The 27629-nt window shown below is 42.6% G+C and overlaps 1 protein-coding gene across 1 annotated transcript in view; it reads left to right on the forward strand.

The window, feature by feature from the left end:
* Rnf150 (ring finger protein 150) overlaps window positions 1-26708 on the forward strand; it is a 207565-nt gene extending 180857 nt beyond the window's left edge. Inside the window, exon 8 of the mRNA XM_027406133.2 lies at window positions 26590-26708. Within this exon, the coding sequence (XP_027261934.2) occupies window positions 26590-26708 (119 nt within the window). The remainder of the gene's footprint in view (window positions 1-26589) is intronic.
* The last annotated feature ends 921 nt before the right edge of the window (window positions 26709-27629 follow it).

The following is a 27629-nucleotide window of genomic DNA, read 5'->3' on the forward strand; positions in this document are numbered from 1 at the left end:
AATAGATCTAACTTGGGCTTTGATGGGTAGGTGGCTCAGTGGTTAAGAGCACTGGCTGCTCATCCAGAGGACGTGAGCTTGAATCACAGTACCCAGTTGGTGGTTCACAACTGTCTGCCTCTCCAATTCCAAAGTATCTGGTGACTTCCTCTGATCTCCATGGGTACCAGCTACACACATGATGCAGGGACATGCATGCAGGCAAAGAACTCATCATACACATAAGGGTTTTTAATTCAAAAAATATTCAAATTACCAAAGGCAGATTGTGCTTCAAGGAAATTTTATATAGGTAGTATATAAACTCTTTTTTTGTAAGCATTGTTAATATTTATTGTTAGTGATAGCAAGTGAAACGTATGTACCCGATACTGGAGTAATATATAAAAAGGAAAAGTATTCAGGGCTATAGCTCTGTAATAGAGCTTGAAGTCAGGGATGGTGATGCCTCCAGAAGTTCCTTTATTGTACAGGGTTGTTTTGGCTATTCTGGGTCTTTTGTTTCTCCATATAAAGTTGAGAATTGTTCTTTCAAGGTCTGTGAAGAATTGTGTTGGGATTTTGATGGGGATTGCATTGAATCTGTAGATTGCTTTTGGCAAGATTGCCGATTTTACTTTGTTGATCCTACCTATCCAAGAATATGGGAGATCCTTCCATTTTCTAGGATCTTCTTTAATTTCTTTCTTTAGAGAGTCAAAATTCTTATGGGACAGGTCCTTCATTTTTTTGGTTAGCGTTACCCTAAGGTATTTTATGTTTTTTTTTTGTGGCAATTGTAAAGGGTGGTGTTTCTCTGATTTCTTTCTCCACAAATGTATCATCTGCATATAGTAGGGCTACATATTTTTTTGAGTTAATCTTGTATCCTGCCACTTTGCTGAAGGTGTTTATCAGCTGTAGGAGTTCCCTGGTAGAGATTTTGGGTCACTTATGTAGACTATCATATTATCTGCAAATAGTGAAAGTTTGACTTCTTCCTTTCTGATTTGTATCCCCTTGATATACATTTGTTGTCTTATTGCTCTAGTTAGAACTTCAAGGACAATATTGAAGAGGTATGGAGACAGTGGACAGCCTTGTCTTCTCCTCGATTTTAATGGAATTGCATTGAGTTTCTCTCCATTTAATTTTTTCCATGATTATAATTTTCTTAAATATTCTACATACTAAGGATACGTTTTTATATAATTGAATTACAAATAAAATTGAATTACATGACGATCCCAATTCCCTTATCCCTCCCTTCCTCCTCTACCACCCCCCAACTAAAATCCTACCTGACATATGTCCTTTCTTCTAATCTACACCTGACTCAAAATTTCTTCTTCATCTTGACCATGACTATCATTCCTTTTCTTCCCTTCAAACTCTCGTAACTACCTCCCCTCTCTTCCCATGTTCTCAATTTACTCAGGGGATGGTGACCCTTTCCCCTTCTCCAGGGGACAAAGTTTGTCTCTTTTTGGGTCTTCTTTGTTTACTAGTTTCTCTGGCAGTGTGGATTGTAGGATGGCAATCCCTTACTATATGTCTAAAATCCACATATGAGTGAGTACATATCAGGTTTGTCTTTTTGAGATTGGGTTAACTGGCTCAGAATAATTTCTTTGAGTTCCATCCATTTTCCTGCAAATTTCAAGATTCCATTGTTTTTTTCTGCTGAGTAGTACTCCATTGTGTAAATGTACCACATTTTTTCTATCCATTCTTCGGAAGAGGGGCATCTAGGCTGCTTCCAGTTTCGGAATAATGCTGCAATGAACAATGGTTGAACAGATGTCCTTGCTGTATGAATGTGCTTCTTTTGGGTATATGCCTAGGAGTGGAATTGCTGGATCTTGTGGTAGACTCATTCCCATTTTCTTGAGGAGTCACCATACTGATTTCCAAAGTGACTGTACAAGTTGGCACTTCCACCAGAAGTGGAGAAGTGTTCCTCTTTCTCCGCATCCTCTCCAGCATAAACTGTCATTAGTGTTTTTGATTTTATCCATTCTGACAGGAGTAAGATGGTATCTCAGAGTTCTTTTGATTTGCATTTCCCTGATGGCTAAGGATGTTGAACACTTTCTTATGTGTCTTTCAGCCATTTTAGATCCCTCTATTGAGAATTGTCTATTTAGTTCTGTACCCCATTTTTTAATAGGATTGTTTGGTGTTTTGGAGACTAGCTTCTTGAGTTCTTTGTATATTTTGGAGATCAGCCCTCTGTCAGATGTGGGGTTCATGAATATCTTTTCCCAGTCTGTGGGCTGTCGTTTTGTCTTGCTGGCTATGTCCTTGCCTTACAGAAGCTTCTCAGTTTCAGGAGGTCCCATTTATTAATTGTTGATCTCAGTGTCTGTCCTACTGGAGTAATGTTCAGGAAGCGGTCTCCTATACCAATAATTCAAGGGTATTTTCCACTTTATCTTCTAATAGGTTCAGTGTGGCTGGGTTCATGTTAAGGTCTTTGATCCATTTTGACTTAAGTTTTGTGCAGGGCAAAAGGCTTGGGTCTATCTGTACTCTTCTACATGTTTGCACCCAGTTATGCCAGCACCATTTGTTGAAGATGGTCTCTTTGTTCCAGCGTATATATTTGGATTGTTTGTCAAAAATCAGGTGTTCGTAGGTGTGTGGGTTAATATCAGGGTTTTCAACTCTATTCCATTGGTCTACCTGTCTATTTTTGTGCCAATACCAAGCTGTTTTCAGGGCTATAGCAATAGAGCTTAAAGTTAGGGATGGTGATGCCTCTAGAAGTTCCTTTATTGTACAGGGGTTGTTTTGGTTATCCTGGGTCTTTTGTTTCTCCATATAAAGTTGAGAATTGTTCTTTCAAGGTCTGTGAAGAATTTTGTTGGGATTTTGATTGGGATTGCATTGAATCTGTAGATTGCTTTTGGCAAGATTGCCATTTTTACTACATTGATCCTGCCTATCCAAGATCATGGGAGATCCTTCCATTTTCTAGTATCTTCTTTAATTTCTTTCTTTAGAGAGTCAAAATTCTTATGGGACAGGTCCTTCATTTTTTTGGTTAGCATTACCCTAAGGTATTTTATGGGGTCTTTTGGCAATTCTAAAGGGTGGTGTTTCTCTGATTTCTTTCTCCACCAATGTGTCATCCATATATAGTAAGGCTACATATTTTTTTGAGTTAATCTTGTATCCTGCCACTTTGCTGAAGGTGTTTATCAGCTATAGGAGTTCCCTGGTAGAGTTTTTCGGGTCACTTATGTAGACTATCATATCATCTACAAATAGTGAGAGTTTGACTTCTTCCTTTCCGATTTGTATTCCCTTGATCTCCTTTTGTTGTCTTATTGCTCTAGCTAGAACTTCAAGGAAAATATTGAAGAGGTATAGAGAGTGTGGACAGCCTTGTCTTGTTCCTGATTTTAGAGGAATTGCATTGAGTTTCTCTCCATTTAATTTGATGTTGGCTGTTGGCTTGCTGTATATTGCTTTTATTATGTTGAGGTATGTTCCTGTTATCCCTGATTTCTCCAGGACCTTTATCATGAAGGGGTGTTGGATTTTGTCAAAGGCTTTTTCAGGCATCTAGTGAGATGATCATGTGATTTTTTCCTCAGTCTGTTTATATGGTGGATTACATTGATGGATTTTCATATGTTGAACCATTCTTGCATCCCTGGGATGAAGCCTACTCGATTGGGATGGATGATTTCTCGGATATGTTCTTGGATTCAATTTGCCAATATTTTATGAGAAGTTTTGCATCAATGTTCATGAGGGATATTGGTCTGTAGTTCTCTTTCTTAGTTGTGTCTTTGTGTGGCTTGGGTATCAAGGTTATTGAAGCCTCATAAAAAGAGTTTGGTAATGATCCTTCTGCTTCTATTGTGTGGAATACTTTGAGGAGAATTGGCATTAGCTGTACTTTGAATTTCTGGTATTATTCTGCACTGAAGCCATCTGGTCCTGGGCTTTTTTGCTTGGGAGACTTCTAATGACTGCTTCAATTTCATTGGAGGTTATAGGTCTATTTAAGTTGCTTATCTGTTCTTGATTTAATTTTGGTAAGTGTAATCTGTCCAGAAAACTGTCCATTTCCTTTAGATTTTCAAATTTTGAGGAATATAGGTTTTCAAAGTATGAACTGATGATTCTCTGGATTTCCTCTGTGTCTGTTGTTATGTCCCCCTTTTCCTTCCTGAGTTTATTAATTTGCATGTTCACTCTTTGTTGTTTGGTAAGTTTGGATAAAGGTTTGTCTATCTTGTTGATTTTCTGGAAGAACCAACTTTTTGTTATATTGATTCTTTGTATTGTTCTCCTAGTTTCCATTTTATTGATTTCAGCCCTCAATTTGATTATTTCCTGGAGTCTGCTCCTCTGGGGTGTGTTGTCTTCTTTGTTTTCTAAAGCTTTCAGTTGTGCTGTTAATTCTCTAGTGTGATTATTCTCCTGTTTCTTCATGGGGGCATTTAGCGCTATGAACTTTCCTCTTAGCACTGCTTTCAAAATATCCCATAGGTTTGTATATGTTGTGTCTGCATTCTCATTGAATTCTAGGAAATCTTTGATTTCTTTTGTTATTTCTTCCTGGACCCATGAATTGTGCAAATGGGTGTTACTTAATTTCCATGAGTTTGAGGTTTTCTGTAGTTCCTGTTGTTGTTGAATTCTAATTTTAAAACATGGTGGTCTGATAAGACACAGGGGGTTATTTCAATTTTTTTGTACTTGTTGAGGTTTGCTATGTTGCCAAGTATGTGGTCGATTTTAGAGAGGTTTTCATGTGGTGCTGAGAAGATGGTAAATTGTTTTGTATTTGGATGGAATGTTCTATAGATGTCTGTTCAGTCCAATTGCGCCATAACTTCTATTAGTTCTTTTGTTTCTTTATTAAGTTTCTGTCTGGTGTTCCTGTCCAGTGGTGATAGTGGGGTGTTGAAATCTCCCACTATAAGTGTGTGCGGTTTTATGTGTGATTTGAGTTTTAGTAATGTTTCTTTTACAAACGTGGATGCCTTTGTATTAGGGCGTAAATGTTCAGAATTGAGACTTCATCCTGATTGATTTCTCCTGTGATGAGTAGGAAATGACATTCTTCATCTCTTTTGACTGATTTTAGTTTAAAGTCTAATTTATTGGATATTAGGATTGCTACCCCGCTTGTTTCTTGGGTCCATCTGATTGGAAGATCTTTCCGCAACCATTCATTCTTAGGTACCTTCTGTCTCTGAGGTTGAGGTGAGTTTCTTGTAAGCAGCAGAAGGAAGGATTCTGTCTTCTTAACCATTCTGCTAATCTGTGTCTTTTTATAGGGGAGTTAAGACCATTAATGTTGATGGATATTAATGACCATTTATTTTTGTTCATTCTTGTTTGTTTTTGATTTGTTGATGGTGGCAAGATTATGCGTGAGATTCTGTCATTTTTTCCTTTTGGCTGTTGGTAAATTGGGATTATCTATTGCTTATGTTTTTCTGGTTGTAGTTAACTTCCCTGGGTTGCAGTTTTCCTTCCAGTACTTTCTGTAGGGCTGGATTAGTGGATATGTATTTTCATTGGTATGTCTTTCTTTAGGTTGGGAAAGTTTTCTTCTGTGATTTTGTTGAATATGTTTTCTGCGCCTTTGAGTTGGATTTCTTCACCTTCTTCTATATCTATTATTCTTAGGTTTGGTCTTTTCACGGTATCCCATATTTCCTGGATATTTTGTCATAGGGATTTGTTGGACTTAAGATTTTCTTTGGTTGATGAATCTATTTCCGCTAATGTGTCTTCAACTTCTGAGATTCTCTCTTCCTTCTCTTGTGTTCTGTTGGTTATGCTTACATCTGTAGTTCCTGATCGTTTACCCAGCTTTTCTATTTCCAGCATTCCCTCAGATTGTGCTTTCTTTATTGTCCGCTACAATTCCCCTTTTAGCCTAAAAGAGGATTAAAACTTAACAGTGTAAAGTATCCAAATTAACAACCATAAAGGTGAAATATAAGAAGATACAACAATCTGCTTATGTCACATTCTAACTATGTCTAATTTTAACTAAACCCTAAAGCCATTTGAAAGAGGTGTCCAAGCCTGAACACCTCCTTCAATCCCAACCATAAACAATAGGAAGCTATCCCTAACTATGTATATACGCTATCCCAAGTGACAACAATGCGGGGAAAGGGGCGTAGCACCCTCCAATTTACTTCCTGCTGAAATGGGAAAGTGATAGCCTCATGAGGTCCTGTGGGAAGAAAATATTAGTGTAGTAAAAGTCTTGAATGGATTTATCCAGTCCATGTTAGATGGCATTCGCTTGATTGAAGATCTTGCTTGAAATCCTCAACTTGATTGAAGTCAGTACCTGAAGCTCTGGCCGGAGTGTCAGTCGAAATGGAACAAGTTGGATCCAGTGCAGTTGAAGAGGTGTGGCCCATTTTCTTTCCTGGGCGTCCCAGGATTGCTGTCAGGTAGGTCTTCATTGGCTGTATGGGACTCAAACATAAATGATAGCAAAGAAATGTTTGCTTGTGTAAGTATGTATACGGGAAAAGGCAACCATAGGAGAATAACAATTATGACAGGGTGTACACCTTGAAGGAAAGAGCCAAGAAAAGACAGACAATCCCCAAATTCCTCTCTTATTCTGTATTATATAACTTGGCTTCTTGATACAATAAAGAAACTCTAAAGTTTAGTTAAACAATGTACTTGGATTTTAGAGGAGGAAAGCCAATTCCACCTCTAAATCCAGCATTCGTTTAATTGAATAGGGACTAGGAAATAAAGAGAAATAGAGTTCTCCGAGAGACAGCTGTAAAGTTTACCGTATGGCACTTTTCTTTTCTTTGATGGCTATAGCTACCTTCCCTTCTTAAGCATCTACCCATGCAGTGTCCTTTGCCTTCTGGAGATGAGTTTTCCTGTGAAGATAAAAGCAAAAACTTCCCTTTCCTTTGGGAGGTTTCTATTGATTTCATGAGATTCTACCTTAGTAGAATAGCTGTCATTTCTCCTCGTTGTGAGGTTTTTCCTTTTCAGCTCGAATCTTGGTCAACTTTGATGGTATCCAAGGTTTTTCTTCTCCTGTGGAAACCAATGCAAAGCCCCTACCCCATCATAACGTATGTCCTGGTTTCCATATATAGGTTAGTACATCTTTGAAGTATACTGGCTGATTTAGTTCAGCAGTTCTTTCCATAGTCCAGTGTCTTTCTGTAGCTGTTTGTCCTTTCTCATTGGCATTAAGAAAGTTTAGTGTTAATAAAGCATTATGCAACCTATGTTTGGGGGGTTTAGTCTTCCCAGCCTGTCTATGGATCATCTCCTTAATTGTTCTATTAGATCTCTCAACCACTGCTTGTCCTGTAGGATTGGGTGGCATACCAGTAACATGCTTTATGTCATAATATTTGAAAAACTGTTCCAATTTTGTGGAGAGACATGCTGGAGCATTGTCAGTTTTTATTTGTGCAGGTATACCCATAACTGCCATCACCTCTAGCAAGTGTGTAATAACAGCTTTTTCAGAGTTAAGAGCAGTAGCCCATTGAAATGCTGAAAATGTGTCTATTGTATGAGGCACATATTTAAAATTTCCAAATTCCATAAAGTGAAAGATATCCATCTGCCAAACCTCATTTCTCTGAATGCCCTTAGGATTACAACCTGCTAGCAATGGAGTTTGATTATAAAAGGAACAAGTAGGACAGTTTCTCTTTATCTCTTTGGCTTGTTGCCAAGTGATGAAGGAGTCCTTCTTCAAACCTTTGCTATTTACATGATGTTTCTTATGAAATTCCAAGGCTTCTAGCACACTTCCAATTAATAAACGATAAATCTCATCAATGCCTTGTGCTAGTGGGCCTGGCAGACCCTTATGGGATCTGATATGTGTAATGTATATTACAATCTGTTTCTGATTGTTTCCTGTAATTGTATAAACAGTGAAGTTAATTCTGTATTATCAGGAACGAATTCTGCAGTCTCAATGTGTAAAACTACTCTTTCTTCATATTAACACTCAGTAATGTATTAAGAGGTTCTGTAAAATCCATGAGTACCATGAGAATTACATATAATTCTGCTTTCTGTACAGATGTATATGGACTTTGAACTATTTTACTTACCTCACCTGCTTTATGACCTACCTTACCTGATTTTTTGTCATCAGTGTAGAAGGTAAGAACTCCAGAAATGGGAGTTTGTCTTACAATACATGGAAGAATCCAGACTGTCTTTTTTATGAATTTAATTCTGTCAGTTTTGGGATAATTGTTGCTAATCGTTCCCAGAAATTCAGTAAGAACTATTTGCCAATGTTCATTACCCTTCCATAAGGAGGAAATTTCCTCATTAGTTAAAGGTACTATAATTTCTGCTGGATCTTCCCCAGTCAATAGATGGAGTCTTAATTTGCCCTTTAGAATCAAATCAGAAATATTTTCTATGTATCTTTAACATTTTATTCTGTTTATCAGGCAGGAATATTCACTCCAATATGGTGTCTTCCCTCTGTATCAGAATCCCAGAAGGGTATTCACTGGATGGCAAGATAACCAGAATACAGTCTAAATCAAGTTTTATCCGATCTATCTGTGCATCCAATATTCTGTTTTCTACCCATTGTAATTCTTTCTCTGCCTCAGCAGATAATATTCTTGGACTGTTTAGGTCCTTATCACCTTTAAGGGACATTTTTAAATGTTTGATAACAATCTCTCCTAATTTATACCTTCTATGGCCTGATTCTTTGTAAGTCTATCTTATAACCTAAATAGTTAATAGAATCTCCTCTTTGTATTTTTTCTGAGGCAATCTGTAACACCCAACGAGGCAGAACTTCCTTCACCATTTCAAACATACGTTCCAAAGTTTCCTTATTAGAATCTGATAAAAGAATGTCATCCATATAATGATATGCAAGAGATTGTAAAAATTTCTTACGAATTATTTCCAAAGGTTGCTGTACAAAGTGCTGACACAAAGTAGGACTATTTAGCATTCCTTGTGGCAAAACTCTCCACTGATATCTCCTAAATGGCTGTGAATTATTAAGAGTTGGTACAGTAAATGCAAATTTTTTCTATCATTTTCCTGTAACGGTATTGTGAAAAAAACAGTCTTTTAGATTGATGACTATGATCGGCCATCCTTTAGGTATCAAGGAAGGCAATGGCATTCCAGACTGCAGAGAGCCCATTGGTTTAATTACCTTATTTATGGCTCTCAGGTCTGTCAGTATTCTCCACTTACCTGACTTCTTTTTGATAACAAATACAGGAGAATTCCAAGGGCTGGTAGATTCCTCTATATGTCCAGCATCTAGCTGTTCCTGAACTACTCATTCTAAAGCCTCTAGCTTCTCAGAGGTCATAGGCCATTGTTCTACCCAAACAGCTTCATCTGTAAGCCACTTCAATGTGGCTTCATCTGTAAGCCAAGCCCAAAGGGCCTTGGGCTCTTCTGAAGATCTATCATTTGTAATTAGTTTCTGTACAGCCCGGATGGTTGGTAACTGTTTTCCATAGCATCTTACCAGATCTTCTCTAATATCTAAAGATTGTACATAATTTGTATCTGACACTGGAGGAATATTAATCTGAGTATTCCATTGCTGTAAAAGATCATGACTGCAGAGATTTATAGCTATATCTACCACATATGGTTATAGTCTTGACTTCTGTCCTTCCAGTCCAAAGCAGACCACCAAGTGAACACTCTGTTGAACTCTAGGTAGAGTTCTAATTCCTAAAAATTGTACATTTGCCTCTCTAAGAGGCCATCTCTGAGGCCAAGACTTTTGGGTAATAATAGTCACATCTACCCCAGTGTCTACTAAGCCAGTAATAACTTTCTCATTAATTCTCATTTTCAACTGAGGCCTTTTATCATTAATAGAAGTTTGCCAAAATATGCATTTCTCATTTTGTCCATTCACATTTGATTCTTCATCACTATCCAAGCAGTATTATTTTTCACAATAGGCAAAGAACTATCTATTCCTCCTGTGAGAGATTGTCTTCCACTGCTACTGGGAATGACCTGATCTTTCTCAATGTGGGGGCCTTCTTGAGTCCCCCCTCAGGGTTTCCTGGCCTTAACTGGATTCCTTGCATGTCTCTGGTTGATCTGCATTCATTGGTCCAGTGTCTGCCCTTACCACATCTTCTACACAATCCAAAGGGCAGTGGCCTTCTGTATGAGGCTTGTTAAAATTCCCTTGTCTACAATTTCTCTTAATATGTCCCATTCTACTACAGCTGAAACATCTAGGTTCCTGGCACCTTCATGGTCTCCTGGGGAAGGCTCTTCCTACCCAAGGTTCTGGTTCATAGTAGTAGTAACCTCTAGCCTCTTGGTACCTATGTTGACCTCTGTAAGGTGCTTCTCCTTCCCAAGCCCTTGTGTCCTCACCTCTAGAATTTTTAATCTCCTGTTGCCTTTTTAAACCTTTCGAGATGGCTTCTCCTTCCCAAGCTCCAGTATCTTGCACATTATAGTCAATGGTGGCTGTATGCAAAACCCATTCTAGAGGAGCTGATCTGATCTTTAAAAGCAAATGTATTTTTTGCATATTGGGTTTGCATTTTTATAGGCTATTATATATATAATTGATTTTCTTGTTTCCAGATCTCTTACCTGTAATTCTATTGCCCTAGTTAACCTTTGTAAGAAGTCCTGGAACTGTTCTGTAGGTCCCTGTTCTATTCTTGTATAAGCTTCTAAGTGTTCTCCTGACTCACGAACCTTATCCCAGGCATTTAATGCTGCTTTCCTGCATAGGGACAGTAGATGGTTATCATATTCAGCCTAAACCTGTAGGTTAGCATAAATACCCTCACCAAGAATCTTATCTAGGGGGGCTTCATAACTGTCCTTTATGCCTTGACGCTCAAGGAGCTTTACTTCTTCCCTGACCAATGCCTTTCACTGGATTTGGCATGAATTCTCAAGTACAGTTGCCACCAATCGTTCTCAGTCTGTGGGCATCACTCTGTTAAAGGTTGCTCATGAACGTAATAGCTGTTTTATGTATGGGCTGTAGAGACCATATGAGACAACTGCTTCTTTAATATTCTGAAGATCCTTCAGTTGCATAGGTTGCCATTCATAAGCCCTCTGTCCCTGAGGGTGTTTCTTAGAAGGTGGCTTTTCTACCATCGTAGCTGGGTACACTAATGGTATATGAGTAACAACCTTAGAAGAATAGTCATGATAGCTGGGTGGAGTAGGTGCCTTGGATTGGAGTGATTCTTTCTCTGAGGCATCCCAATGATCTTTAAGCCTAGTAATGATATCCTCATGAAAAGTTTCAATTTCCTGTATGATAAAAGATCCCAAGCTTGTTAGCGAAACTGTAAATTGCTCTAACTGCTCCCCTACACATTTTTCTAGGTCTTTAATACATTCGTCCTTAGCCAGCAACTGGGTGGCATGGAAACTGCCTTCTAGGTATTGGAGTCTAGATTCGAGGTCATGATTTGCTGATTTTGAGGCCTCAGCAATTGTATGGACCTATCTAATCTGTCAGCCCTGTTCTGTAAATTATCTTCCAAACTTTCAAATCTAGAGTCAAATTTGTGATCTGCTGCGTTAGATGCTTCAATAATTGATTGAACGGTATTGTTCAATTCTTCAACCCTATCCTGGGTATTTTGCACCTTTGCATCGAGTTTCTGGGACACAGAGCCTATCTGAGTTTCTAGATGGCTACAGATATTCATCATGGTCCTCTGACAGCCTAGCCTCTAATGCCACAGACATGGAGGATCTCTCTGTGTTTATCTAATCATAAATATGCTGCATCTTATCGTGGGTAACAGACAGCTCTGTCTTTAGCATATTGGACATAGAGCCAAGCTTATCATCCAATTTCTGTTCCACTTGCTGCACAAATGTGACCTGTCTTAATCTGTTCTCCAAAACCTCATTGCGTAAAGCTGTTATTTCCTGCAAGCAGGTGGTGAGGTTATTTTTGTCCCTGTTCCTGAGACCTCTGGCTAGTAATGTTATTTTACCAGTAAGCTAACTGCCATTACTGCATATAGGCAGGTAATTGGCAAATTAGCATCCTCCTCGAATATTGAATTCACATAATAAGCAAAAATGTTACCAATTTATAGCAAATGATAATATTCTTCCATGATTTTACTTCATAGTTCCTACTCCAGATGCAGTAACTATCTTTGACCAGCAGGTGGCACAGGCATTCAACTAGTCTGTGCAGCTTTTGGCAGCAGTCGGTCAGGCAAGATGCTAGCAATGGCAGTGGCAGAGCTGAGGTCACACAGGCGGTGACTGTGCTTAGCTGGGAGTGTACGGCCTTGCAGCCACAACCACTGAAAGAGACATTGCTTTATGGCCGCCGAAGCCAGAGGAAGCCATGGACCCTGCTGAAAGCTGAGGCCTACTCCCTAGGCTCAAGGGCAGGAAGCCTCCTGGCACTGTAGGCCTCAGTTCAGGCCAGCCCCGTGCGCATGCAGCTAGAAACTTGGTGGTAAAACCTTGGGAGGTCTCTAGAACTCTCCCAGATGAGCAGATGGTTCTGAGCGGTTCAGTGGCAGTGGGAATACATTTATTTCATGCAGTGGGTTGGCTGTGAGCCTGGAGCACCTGTGGAGAGAAGGAGCACTTTCCTGGCCACCTAGTCTGCCATCCCGGTGGGACCCTCGGGGCACTGCCAAATGGGGCCTAGGTTTACAAGATCCCACTTCTGACACCAGATAATGTGGGAATTACCAATACAGAGCCAGGTAAAAATACAAGGGAATTTATTAGGGAAAGGCCTTACTTACAGAGCAACCTAGACAGCCGGCAGGGCAGCAGTCAGTACAGCAAGCCAAAGATAAAACGGAAGAAGGGAAGCCCACATACACTCCCCCCACTCTTAAACCTTCCCTACGTCACCCTGACCATGCCTGAAAATAAGGTGTGGTCCCCTACACAGGAGTAAGGAAGCTAGTGTTCTGCTGCCTCTGACCCTGGAGTCACAGTGACTGAAACAAGCCTTCCTGGCCCTTCTGCCTTTCAATCCCTTCAGCTAAGAGAAAGCTGATTGCTGAGGGAGTCTGGAAAATGGAATCTCCAGGTTCTTAGCCCATCCTATCCCTACCTCCTCACACCCCTGCACCCCTCCCCACTCCACCCCCACCCACACCCCACCTACCCACACCCCCACCTCCCCAACACCCCACCTCCCCACACCCCCACCTCCCCAACCCCACCTCACCTCCCACCTCCCCCCACCTCCCACACCCCACCACACCCCCCTCCCCACTACCCGCACCCACCCTACCACACCACCTCCGCACCCACCCCGCGCACCCCCGCTACCGCACCTACCCGCACCCCCACCCACCACCCCCACCTACCCACCTACCCCCCACCTACCCACACCCCACTACCGACCCCACCTCCCCACCCACTACCCACACCCCACTCCCACACCCCACCCCACACCCCCACCTCCCACACCCACCTCCCCACCCCACCTACCCACACCCCCACCTACCCACCCCACCCCCACACCCCACCTACCCACACCCCACCTACCACATCCCCACCTACCACACCCCACCTCCCCACACCCCCACCTACCCACACCCCCACCTACCCACACCCCCACCTACCCACAGCCCTGTGAAACAGAAAAGACCCTAAAGAGGACAGAGTGTGTAAGCACCTATGGACTTTGCTTTGCTGACCTTGGATGGGACTGGCTCTCTTGAAAGAACTGCCATTTTCTGTTTTCCCCATACTTCCCAGTGCTTTTTAGAACTCACCACTGCTTTGCGTCCAATCTGCTCCACGGATCCTCTCAGTTATCCAGGTGGAGATGGAATGTTACCCTCCCAGTTGTCTCCCTAGTATTTTATCTCTACCTGTCCTTTAGCATATGTTCTCTTGTATTACGTGTATCTGCATCATCTCTTCGGCAGAGGCGTCTGTATCCTCCACACCATCCACCTAAAGTGTTGTGTGCCTAGTGACACCAAATAAATGCCCGTTGAATGAGTGGGCAATGTGTATATTAATACCTGAACAAATGAGATATATAGATTTTTTAGATAGTTGCAAAATAATCCATGTGATTCTGTCCATGAGTGTAGCCCCTCTGACAGCTTTAACTTTTCCATGTTCTTTTTATTTCAGTCATGTGAACATGTCTTGAGAAACTCCCATCCACCAAATGTCTTGTATTCAATGCTTAAGTTGTCACTCGGCAGGTAATAACTAACAAGATTGTGGGGTAGCTACTGACAACATAAACATTCACTAGATTTCTCTCTGTGCCCTGCAAAAGTCTAATGAGAGCCTAAGAGACTGAAAATTAAATCTTCCTTCTGTCACATGGTAAACACTCAATGAAATACATATATAAAATATATATAAAATCAGTGGAGTCGAAGCAACTGTATAAAATCTCCTGCTGGTTGGAGTGTCACAGTGAATGGAAACAGAAGGAAAGAGACCACAGCAAAGTGAAGTACTGATCATGTGATCTAAATTAATGCACAAGCTTCCAGGGACCCAGGCTCACCCAGGAAAGACCAAGCAGAAGCTCTCCTTTAATCCTGTCCATCTGGACACTAGGAAATCTTCCTCACTGGGGCTCGTTCTGTGCATACTTAGAACCCTGACAGGGGAATTCAGAAGGTGAGATTTTCAGATTTTACATCTGAACAAAGTTCAAAATCAGTTAGCCCAATGGGTGGTTTTGTGTTGTAAGCCTGGAAAGTGTGGTTCCCAGTGGTGACTGAGCATGATTGGAAGAACAAGTTGGCCAGATATAATACATCCACAAGTTCTGCCATTTGGAATGGCACTGCTGTCAACAGTGGGATTGAGGTCCCATCCCCACCTCCTTCTAAGTGTCTGACTGGACAAGTTGACCTCATTCATAACATGATTCACTTGTGGAGAAATCAACACCTCCTTCAGCGTGGAGATGATAGACAGAACATTCATACTTCCCACAGTGCTGACACACAAGATGGAACCAGTGCAGACCAGCTATGGCTTGTCGGACTGTGGTATAGCCTCTGAGAGAACAGCTCAAAGCCTGCTGTGCTTGAAACAAAGGTCACTTATAAAAATCCTTAAAGAGAACCTCAGCCACAGGGCACAAAAGCACAGGCTTTGTTATAAAAGGCACCCTGCATTTGAGACCTAATTAACATCCCCTCTAATGAATATTATGACACAGAAGACTGTGGGGGGGGAGCTTGATGGGAACTGAGTTCAGATCCCCAGCACCCAGTAAAAAGCCAGTTTGACAGCATGTGCCTGGGAAGTCAGCACTGGAAAGCCAGAGATGGAGGAACCCCAGAGGCTCCCTGGCCAGCCAGCAGAAGCAGCAGTCTTCAGGTTTGCTAAGAGAGGCCCTGTCTCAAAAACAAGGTGGAGATGTGATTGAAGAAGACACCTTGTCAACTTCTGCCTTCGGCCCAAAAGCATGACTACCTACAAACATATGTCAGAGAGACAGACAGGCAGACACAGATAGACAGACAGACAGATACAGAGAGAGAGAGAGAGAGAAACTCACAGACAGACAAACATATGTCAGAGAGACAGACAGACAGACAGACAGACACACACACACACACACACACACACACACACACACACACACACACAGATACACAGGGAGAGAGAGGGAGAGAGAGAAAGAGAGGGGGGAGAGAGAGAGAGGGAGGGAGGGATAGAGGGAGGGAGAGAGAGAAAGAGAGAGAAGATACAGACAGACAGACAAACATATGGGGGTGGGAGTGGGGTAGAGAAGGAGGATTGTAAGAAAAATATACAGGCCCTGCAGCAGGCTGAAGGAGCCTGCACACTGTGGGAGGGGTTGAAAGGAAAGGCAACATTGTAACTCAGCTATTGTGAACAAAACCCGGCCTGTGGTACTCCTGTATAAAACAGGGTTGGATGGAAACTAGTCCTAGTTTCCACAAAATAAGCATCAGTAGCAGTGGACAGATTTCGTTTATTCTTTGAAACCTCATTTTTTAAGAGCATGGGGAGACATAATGTGATCCAATATAGCCCCCTACATGTGGGCACCTTACTTCTGGGGAGCTGGGACACCTGAGGGTTCCAGTTACCACCACCTTATTTTCTTTCAAAACAGAGCACTTTCTCCCAGGGTGGTATTTGTTAATTCCTAACAGGGTGGCTTAATGCAGCCTGCTACTGCTCTATGTGCCTTGCCAAGGCAAGCAGCAGAGTAAATACCAGTCCTCCAATAAAGGCCACTTTCTGCTGTAACACTGAATGACTGACTCTGTTGGAGAAACAGCTAACTGGGGAAAGGGTGAGATCCTGTGAAAACTATTAACAGGAGATTTAGCCAGTGGGGTGTCAACCACTGGGGGATTTTATGGGGGATTTTTAACCTTTTGAGGATTTGGTTTTATCATCAATAACAAAAATGGTAATGAGGAGTGGTGGTGCACACCTTTTAATTCCAGATCTCAGGCAGCTCTCTAGGATTTCCAGGCCACCCAGGGCTACAGAGTGAGAACTCGCCTAACCTGTGTCCTAGGTTAATTATGAGTACTGAATTGTAGAATCTATTTAAAGTACTCATTGTGGCTCCTAGCATATAGTAATTTCTCAGTAACCATCAGTATTGAAATTTGGCACTTTTAATAATTAAGCTCTGAAAAAATTGTAGAGAAGCTTCAATTCCATTTAAGTTCACTAGCGTCTTCCAGGTACCTCCCATTGCTGGAGGAAGTGAGGACACTGAAGTGTCCGCAGTGCCCCTGAGCCGGGGAACCCTGCAAAGAAGTCAGATGCACTCAACTGTCTCAGTCCACCACATGACAGAGTGCTATGCAATGTGACATAGCTATGACATAGTGTCAGCAACAGAAATAAGTATAAACAGCATGCTTGTTCAGCTCATGATTCCGGAGTCAGGGAAATCTAAGGCTAAGGGACCCCATCTGGCAAGGACGGTCTTGCTGTTAACATGGCAGTGGATAGCCAGTAAACATGCCTAAGACACAGAGAGAAAATTGAGCCCAGTGAGTCCTTTTATCAGGGACATACATCCCCAGTAATTATATTAATTATTTTGTAAGGACTGAGTCTCATGACCTGGTGAACTCAAGGCCCCAACCTCTCAACATCACTCCAAAGGCCATTGAATTTTCAACATGAGATTTAGGAAGGTGAACCCTGCTGCCAATGTGAATGGGGAGGGGGGTGCACCTCCAGATCTTCCTTCCATTTTCAGGTTGGAAGGAACTTTAGCCATCAGCATGCCATTGTCAGTACAGAATTACATCAAACTCACAGCAAAAGTCAGCCTGACTCTTTAGATGACAGAGGACTAAACCAAAGACATTAATCATTGTGACCATATGAAATTGATAAGTCCCACCACTAAAAATGCCTTGGTTGACCACAGTTAAGCTACTGATGTACTCAGCATCAAATGTGAAAATCTACTAAGCCAATAGCTAGGGGTCAACACAATGGGTCACAAAGCTCCATTTAAAATGGCATTTTCTGTTCTGTCTAATCCAGCCGTTCTCAACCAGTGGGTTGCCATCCCTTTGCAGGGTCTCAGATTAGATATAGTGCATATCATATGTTTGCATCACAATTCATAACAGTGGCAAAATTATAGTTATGAAGTAGCAACAAAATAATTTTATGGTTGGGGTCAGCACAACATGAGGACCTGTATTAAAGGATCGCAGTGTTAGGAGGCTTGAGAATCACTGGTCTAATATATTGATCCGTTACAAGTACATTTATTGTACATGGCAATAAAGAGTCAAGACTGAGGTTGAAGTGTTGCTGATCTGCTATTAAGTTTACCCCCATGACCCAGCCATGCAGGACCTCATGTCAGTGTATATGAGTCTCACCTGGAAAGGGGGAGGGAAATCAAAGGAGCATATTTGAGGTAAACTGAGCAAAGGAACTCACAATATTTCCCTAATCTCCCTCTTTTAGAATGTCATAGGGAATTAGCCTTCTGTACTGTTGTGTCCTCCTCTAAATATGATGTTTCAAACTCAGGTATGGACACAAGCCAGGAAGTAGTGAGGCCAGAAAATGAGACTGTTTGGTGAGAGTGGTCACCCAGGGCCTGTGAACCATGGCAGTGCTCAATCTTTACAGTTTCTGCCAGAAAAGTAGGTACAGGTTATGAGATCATTCTTTTGCCATGAAAAGAAAAAAAAATCAGGTAGAAATTTGTATTTAAAATATCCTTACTTCTAGCCTGGCATGATGGCATACATTTTTAAACTCAGCCCTTGGGAGGCAGAAGCAGGCAAATCTCTGTGAGTTTGAGGCCAGCCTGGTCTACAGAGTGAGTTCCAGGACAGCCAAGAGCAACATAGTGAGACTCTGCCTTGAAAAAGCAAAATTATAAACAAATAAAGAAAAATACCCTAACTTTTAAATATTATTAACTATTTTCAATTTTTAAAAGCACTGTACATCCAAAGAAAACATCTCAAAGAGCACTGGTTTGTGATCCTCTCTAGATTATAGGGCTGTGGGGGTGGGGGGAGGGAATCTTCCCACTCTCCAGTCTCCTCTAGACAATCTCACTTAGTGCCATGGCCTTAATACAAGCCGTCACTTCCATAAACCACCCAAGGTTTACATGCCTGCCCCCTGCAGGTCTCCCCTGGAGGTCTCGCATGCCCCTCCCACAGCGCCTTCCATACTCCATATTCCTCCAATGCCTCCTTCGATCTGCACTTCCAAGTCAATACATGGTACTGTAATTGCCGGAGAAATGCAGCCCTCCTGCCCTTTCTACTCTGCTGTCACGGTCCAGACCATCACTCCTCCATTAACCCTTCCCTGTCAACTCATTCTTCAGTTTTTCCCCGTTCCTCCATCTCATGAACACAAAACACCCCCACATGCGTCATCTTTTCTGCAATACTTTCCTAACCAGATTCTTTCTGTCAATGTTCTGCCTTCCTTACGTGAACTCCCCCAACAGTAAATAGATCATATCACACCCCCCCACTTAAAATCCCTCCATATCTTTAAAAGATGTGAAAACAAAGAAAAGAAAGTGCTTCATGTGGCCATGATAACCCTGCGCCAAGTGGAATCAACATATTTTTCATCTCTAAAATGAAAATAGTCCTTCGGAGGTTTGTATTAAATAGAAGGCTGCATTATGTTTTACTTTTTGTGGGTTTGGATTTTTTTTTTTTTTTTTTTGCAAAGGAAGGAGGCGAAGTCCATGCACATTTGTGCTGTTGGCAGCTATGTATACTCCTCTATTAATACCAACAAAGAGAACCTTCAAGACACTGAAGTTCAATATGAAGCTCCTGCCTGTGTTGTGGTCCCAGTGTAAAACATCTGTCTGCATTAAAGGATAAAATTATGTTAGGTTCAATTTACAACATGAGAAATACTAAAGAATGATTTGCAAATTCTTCAGATCACTTTTAAAGAAAACTTTAGCAGAGAATGATGGTGAAATTGTGCAAGGTTGCAACATGAAAACTGAACCAACACTTTCTACAACTCAAGGCAAAGGTGACCTTGAGTTTCTAAGGATAGTACTTAATTTCCATAAATTTTCAGCCCACAACTACAGAGCCCCATGCCAACCCCCATGCTGCTTTTTTAAACCTCCAACTCACACAGTCCAGTTTAGAAAACACTCCTGTGAGTTTGAAGTCATAAACTCTCTGGATGCAGGGACTGGAGTAAAGTGAGAAGCTGCCTCTGTGGATGGACAAACCTGTCCCTGTGTGAGTGATCCCTGTCCCTATGTGAGTGAGCCCTGTCCCTGTATGGGTGAGCCCTGTCCCTGTGTGAGTGAGCCCTGTCCCTGGGTGAGTAAGCCCTGTCCCTGTATGGGTGAGCCCTGTCCTGTGTGAGTGAGCCCTGTCCCTGTGTGAGTGAGCCCTGTCCCTGAGTGGGTGAGCCCTGTCCCTGTGTGAGTGAGCCCTGTCCCTGTGTGAGTGAGCCCTGTCCTTATGTGAGTGACCCCTGTCCCTGAGTGATGAGCTCTGTCTCTGGTGAGCAGTCTCTTCTCCATTGCTATGAGTAAGCTCATAGAGATCCCTGGGTGGTGAGCTCTGTCCCTAGGTGGTGAACTCTATCCTTGTGTGAGCTAACTCAGTCCCTTAGTGGCTGAATGCTGACAACTGTAATGAATTGGCCCTTTCTTTGTACCTTTAGAGTCATAGAAAAAGCATGAAATCTATCTATGATAGGAAACTATTTGATTGATTTGCCATGGAATTGTGGGTTGAAAAGCTTGACTTGTGAGCTGAATTAGTTGCTCACCATTAAGAAGAAAGAGCCTGAGTGTGCTTTGTTGCCTATAATCCCTGCTGCCTGGGAGGGGAATTCTGAGTCAAGGACAGCCTGGGATAAATAGTAAATCTTATCAAAATTTAAAAAAGTTTTATTTTTAAAAAGAAGAGGGTAGAGTGGGAGAGAGAAAGCTATTGGTTTTACATTGTTGTAATTATGACAAGTACCTGAGATAAACCAACTTTAAAAAGAGAAATCGGCTCCTAATTTGGAGGTTTTGGTCCATGACCACTTGGCCCTGTTGCTATGGACCTGTAGCATGGCAGGAGAGCAAGGGTAATAGAGGAAGCCTGTCCACCCAGAGACAGCCTGGAAGCAGATAGAAAGAGCTGAAAAGATGACTTTCAAGGGCACACCCCTGTAGATCTAAGACCCCCATTCACCCTCCTCCCAAAGGTCTCCCCACCTTCCAGCAGTGCCAAGTGGAGGCATCAACCTGTAACATCTGAGCCTTGGGGGAATGCACAAGGTCATACTAAAGGGAGGGAGGAAGAGGGGTGATGGGGTACAAAGAGCTAAGCACCGATTCCTCCACCTGTGCACCCATTTACTGCATATGCAATAAGGCTTTTAGAGTAAGAAAAAATAAAAGTGACTGGAAAAGCTGAGTATATTTTTAACATTTTAACTTGCTTCTTTCTCACTAATAATTCTGTTGAATAATTACCCATTGATAATCCATTGTGTATAGAATACAGGGTTAGATTGCCATCAATGTACATAAAATAGTTAGAAAAGACTATATTTTCAGCCCAAATTCTCATAATTTAATGGTCAATTAAACATTAGTCATGAAGGATGAAGGTGAGTTACACAAAGTAGCACAAGTAATTGGTAACAGCTAAACTAGAACATTGCCTAAAGTAAGCTAGAGTCCCAGTTCTCCTAGATAGATACCTAACAGACAGACACAGATTTGAGGTAGGGACTCATAACTGACACTGGCTTCAAGCTCACTATACAGGCAGCAATAACCTCAAACTCCTGATTCTGTGGCCTCCACTTCTCAACTGCTGGGATTCCAGGACGGGTTACTGACACACTCAGCTAATCAATGTGATTTTAAATGTCTATATCCCATCGTCATTGTAAAGTGTTTAAGGAAAGCACTGGGTAAGAGGAGTGGATTAAACATATGATGCTATTTCCAGTCACTCCAAAAACTTCACCAAAACTATAGCCAAGACTTTAATTCAACACAGGATCTGACACGTGTAGGGTAAATCAAACAAAATACGAGCCAGTGGGAAGACTGAATGAGTCCCCAATGACCTGGTGGATCTGAGACAGGGGAAGTCACATCTGGCCGGTTTGTGACCTGCCCCACTGCAGGAACAAAAGCTCTCAGAGTGGCCTGCAGAGGTGAAGGGAGCTCACTACATGCTGGGACAGCCAGGGTGAAGCAGCCCTGGAAAGGAGGTTCGAGCCAGTTTGCACCTATGAGTTCCCTAGTCAGGGACACAAGTCGTGTAGCTCTAGCGGGAAATGAAGTCCCTGCACGAGCAGTAAGTGTGGAAGTGTGTGTAGGTGGCCAGCTGGCGAAGAGGTCTGCTGTGAAGTGTGAGGCAAATATCCAATTTCACTTTATGTTGAATGGATAGTTTTATATAGAATTCAGTGAACACCACCGTCTTCAAATACTAAATATTTGTATGTCCCAGAGGTGCCCTCAGAGTTGTGAGCTAGCCACTGGTCTGTTGCATCTCTGAGAGCTCTGTGCATGTACGGATTTGGAACATGTCAAAGCACGATCTTCAAGTGGGATGATCCATGTGAAACAGCCCATTTCTCTAAAACTGACTCCTCGGGGCACAACCCTTACTTCTCTTTGTCTCGTTTAAAGTGTCTTCGCACCCCATTCTGCCAGGCAATGGCATAGGCTAGGGAAAGATGCTCCCTCACCCCCATCCCCCACCCTCCATCTCTTGCTACCTGCAGCAGGCCCTAGGGTCAAGTCAGGAGAGTGCAGCACACAGGAGAGTGGGCCCTGCACCCCACCAGGGCAGCACACTAAAGCTAACCCTGTTGCAGGGGATGCAAATTAGCCAGTCTTGAGGATGTGATAGCACTAGAGCCGATCCTGCTGCCCTTCCCATGCCCCATAAAGCAATTGGAAGAGAGAGTCCTGCACCTTTCCTGGGCAAAACAGTAGAGCTGGCCCTGTTTAGTGGGGGAACCTGGATCTGAGGGCCCAAGAGCAGGGGAACTGGCTCACTTCTTGCTGTGAGCTGCATTTGATGAGCTAGCAGAGGCCGTGCTGGAGGGAAAACTAGTCAGCTGACCAGCCCGGCTACCATAGCCCAGGTCTAGAACCAGGGCTATGAGTTGGCCTACCCCAATATCCACCAAATCTTTGAATTGTTAGAGCATATGAAGGGGATGAACCCACAGATCCAAAACAGCAAGATTTCCATGACACAGGGCAACAACAGGATATCCAAGTGAGAGTCCATTATCAGTGGTGTAGCAGAAACCAGAGGCCCTTGGGCCAGAGCATTGAACACTTACAAGTAAAGATGAACAGACTCCAGTGTTGGCCAGCTGGCCCAACAGCTCTCCCCTGTCTTCACCACCAGAGGGAGCTCTCCAACATTGCCTCTGCTACTTCACCTCCTACAGCAATGAGCAAGGGGTGGGGCCAGTTCTCCTGCTTTCATGGCCTCAGGGTAGGCTAGCTGGCTCTCCCACACCTACACTTTCAAGGCCAGCTGTACTATGTTTCTCAGGAGAGATGCAAAGGCCACTCTCCTGAGGGCTGCAGCTGGGGAGGGCAGGGGCAGCTTTCCCACTCTACGATCTCCGGGCCAGCTCTCCCACAGACAAGGGGCAGTAGGGAGGGAATCTGTCCCCTGCCCATACCACCATATGGCAGATGAGGGACAGGTCCAGATCCCCATGCTCACATTCTTGGGTGGCTCACCCTCACCCCAGTCAGTAAGGTCAGCTCTACTGTGCGGCCCAGTTGAGGTGCAGGGCCCATTTTCCTGAATGTCGTAGCTGGTAAGAGGGAGGGTCGGCTCCCTCTGTAATGGACCCAGGGTTACGGGTTGGCACACCCCGATATCCACCCAATCTATGATCTGCTAAAGCATGTGAAGAGACCGGTCCTGCAGACCCAAAGCTGCAGGATCTCCCGGACACGAAGCAACAACAGGCTAGCCAAGAAGAATCCTAGGGAGGACCCAGCATCAATAGTGTAGCAGAAACCACAGGCCTGAACCAGACCAGTGACTCTTTGCAAGTAAAGATACATGGACTAAGGGGCTTACTGCCTGACTCACTGTGCCACACTGAAGCTCCCATGATGATATTTGTCATTTTTTTCTTTCTTCTTTTTTTTCCTCTTAAATGTTGTTTTATTGGGGGAGGAGGTTGCAAGGGCAGAGGATAGATAAGAAGGCACAGGAAATGGAATAGGGTTGAGATGCAAGGTGTGAAAGGCACAAAGAATAAATAAATAAAAAGGAAGTTTTTTTAAAAAAAAAGGTGAACAGACCAAAGGGTGAACTGTGTGCCTCAACCGGCCACACTACAGCTTCCACAAGATCCTTCTCCTTTATTTTTTTCTTTTGGTGTTTTGGGTTTGTTTTGTCTCTTTGTTTTATTTGGTTTTGGTTTTTCTTTTATATTTGGTTGAGGGGGGACAGGTTGCAAGGGCAGAGGGTGGATGCAAGGGGCCAGGGAAGTAAGTAGGATCCGGATGCATGATGTGAAATCCACAAGAATCGACAAAAGTAAAAATAAAGTGTCTTAGAAATTCTCTACACTTTGTTAAACACATTTATCTTCCTTAACTGTCCTCAACATGGAAAATAACGTCAGCAACAGCCAAAGAAAAAGTATAACAACCGCCCTCAATCTTTATTGTGCAGACTTCTTTATTGGTCTTTAATTGCATGATTCTTCAGCAGGGGGTAGAAAGTATGAACCCGTGGATTACAGCCTCCTTCAGGCAGATCTCAGATCCTCAGCCTACTCCCTAGCCTGGCTGTGCATTCCAGTCATATTTAAATATCTGCTGATGTCTGCCTGCCCCCAGCAGTCCTCATCACTTCCAGCCATCTGTGCACACTGTGACTGTTACTTAAAAGCTTATTCCATTTTCTCATCTGGCTAAAGCACAGATCATCCTTAGGACTCAGTTTGGACATTGTACCCTATGGCACACACCTTCTTTGGCCCAACATATGGTTACACAGCCTTTCTCCTGCTCCTGCCATTCCTGGCCAGTCTTCCACCAGAGCCAACATTCTATGTCTGTTGGCCTACTGGACAGTAAGCTCCTTGAAGCGCTGAGTTGTCTTGTTCTCACATGTATAGAAGCTAGCATAATTATTAGCTTATAGTAGGGAGTCAATTAATACATCTTGAATGAATGTGGAATGTGTACTCATTCCTGAGTATTTGGAAATAGATCCAGAAAAAAAAAAGGAAAAACTACATCTTGAAAGGAAAATCAATATAAATCCTAAAGCTTGGTCAGTCTAGGCTACCTTGTCTCAAAATAAAGAGACAGAGGGAGCCGGGCGTCAGTGGTGCACGCCTTTAATCCCAGCACTCAGGAGGCAGAGGCAGGCAGATCTCTGTGAGTTCAAGGCCAGCCTGGTCTCCAGAGCGAGTACCAGGATAGGCTCCAAAGCTACACAGAGAAACCCTGTCTCAAAAAAACCCAATAAAATAAAATAAAATAAAGAGATAGAGAGGGGGTGCCCAAAGCATGAATACCTCCTCCTGTTAATGTTTTCAGCTCTTTGTTTCCCATTATAATAATTTTCTCCCAGCAGCCTTGCAACATACATGCTTTGAGTGCTTCTGTTTTCATTTACCAATATATTGTTTTGCTGGAAATAGCACTAAATGTCTATTCATGCATCTACAAACTCTTGGGAAACTCTGCTGAGAACAGTATCTGTTAGGAGTGACACTATTTTTTAGATACTTTCTGTTATGGACCTTGTTGCTTGGCAAGTTTTGATACTACAAATAACGCTGAAGTAAATATTTTTGCACTTCTAATTATTGCTCCTTAGAGCATTCTGAAAATAAAATTATTAGGTGAAAATTTTACAACTCTAATGGAAGAATGAAATGGAATAAAGCTCTCTGGGGACTGGGAAGGGTAGTGGGAGGGGAGATGGAAAGAATTTTAATAAGGGTTCCACAGTCACACTGGAGAAATTAGTTCTGGATTTCGTAAAATAGACTGGGGTAACGATTAGTTAGAACAATATGTGATATATTACAAAATGAGTAAAGGAATAAAAATCTCCAGATATAAAAAGGATTCATGTTTGAAGACATGGAAACACTTATTACTTTGATTAGTATATACTACGTATACTTATTAGATTGCCATAATGTGCCATATTGAAGATGTACAAACACTAAGCCTTGGTTTAAAAAGAAAACTTTACAATTCTGTTTGCAATCCTTCAATAGAAACATCTCAATACACTCTTCACTGCCACATTGTCTTTTTTTTTTTTTTAAGAGTGAAGCTTACACTGCAAAAAGGAACACTTCGTTTTCATTTCTTCTCATTGGGCATCTGTGTTACACTCCCCTGTGCCTGATTCTCTGCTGGGTTATCTTTCTTCATGGCTGTAAAGCTTTTGCTGGGTTAAGAACACAGTCTTGAAACTGAGGAGCTGGCAAGCATGGGGATCTGGGTTGCATCCCCACCACCCACAGAGATGTGTCTCCTAGGTGATTGTGAATCCTGGGGAGCCTGCAGTCAGTATTAGTATCACGGGAATGTTGGGTTGCTAATAATTTGGTTTTCCTCTTTTCAGACAGGGTCTCACCAAGCAGCTTAGGCTAGCCTCAAACTCAGTCTTTCCACCTCTACCTCCTCAGTGCTGAGATTACAGGCATTACATTTCACTTTCTCACCCATTTAAAATTTATTTGTGGCTGTATTCAGAGGTGAGGTTTGAACTAGAGTTTTTTACAGAACAATTTTTCCTAAGACTTTCTCACAGCTTTTAAAGAAACGCTAGTGGAAGGGATGGAGAGACTCTGGCTCCGTGTTTTAAAACGCATACTGTACTTCACAGGACATGAGTTCAGTTCCCAGCATGCACATCAGGCAGCTCACATCAAGTATAACTCCAGGGAATCTAATGCCTCTGATGTCCAAAGGCACCTGCACCACAGGCACATACCCACATGAAAATCCACATCACACATGTCATTTAAAAGCATAAAAATAGATCTTTAAAAAAAAAAGAAACAATACTAGGAGCAATGATACTTAAAGGAAGCATCCAAAGATTTCGCTTGATGTTGACCATAAGCTTCACCTTGTCCCCACAGGTGATCAAGAGCCAGCTGTGAGCAGCGGCTCCGACATCTCATTGATTATGGCACTGGATGTGGGACTGTCTGACGTAGAACTTTCCACTGACCAAGACTACGAAGAGGTGAAATCTTGAAATGGTAGAAACAGACAAAAGAAAACCCAGGACCCAGGAAGCATGTTCCAGGACTTGAACTGGATACACAGCCTTCAGCTTATCATGGCAACCCCAGGGCACTCTGTTCAAGAGTCGTAACGAAAGCAATATCCAAAGTTTCCAGAGTCAGGATGCGGGTTCCCATCTCTGCAACAACCGTGGCGTTGGTGTGGAAGTCGAAAGCTGGATCCCTCCGCGTCTGTGCAGACACGCTGCCGAAGGTGCTGCCGCAGACTGGAAGGAAATCTTCAGGGCTTCTCTCAGCTTCTCCCATCTTCTTGTTCTTGTTTAGAGAAGATGGCTTCATTCCCTGGTGATTTCTTTTTAAAGATGACATGTAGTTTACATCTATTCCTTTGTTTTCCCTTTGATTCACTCCAGCCCATGTACAGAGATATGTTTAGAGGTCCTGGTTGCTGCTCCAATAATTGGTTTGTACCACATCTCTGAGGTTTCTAGTCATGAGCTCTCAGTATAAAGTGTGTATGACGTCGAGAATTGCCCCAGCACCCTGAAATGGTGGAAGGCCAGAGTTCATCAAGTGTCTATCTAACTCCCTCTCCTCTAAGTGGGTCTTGACAAGCCCAACTGCCAGAGACAGCAACACTAAGTTCTGGATCTGCTGAGTCCGTTGCTCATTGTTTTCGCCTACATCATGGAGGCCTCCACTTGCCATGCTCTGTCCAGGGCCACCTTGGTAGAGAGAACTATCAGGGAGAAGGGTGGTTCATCTGACTTCAGGGTCTTAGTCTAAAATCCGAAGTTCCCCACAGGGTACAAATGCCAGCACTCAGAGTGTGTGGAACTGTAAGCCTAGTTTAAAAGCCTGATACCCCATCTTCCCAGAGCAAGGAAGATGCCTGTCCCCTGGTTATCCCCAAGGCCTCAGCAGTTTATCAC

This window comes from Cricetulus griseus, chromosome 3, assembly GCF_003668045.3.
Source record: "Cricetulus griseus strain 17A/GY chromosome 3, alternate assembly CriGri-PICRH-1.0, whole genome shotgun sequence".
NCBI classification, from domain to species: Eukaryota; Metazoa; Chordata; class Mammalia; order Rodentia; family Cricetidae; genus Cricetulus; species Cricetulus griseus.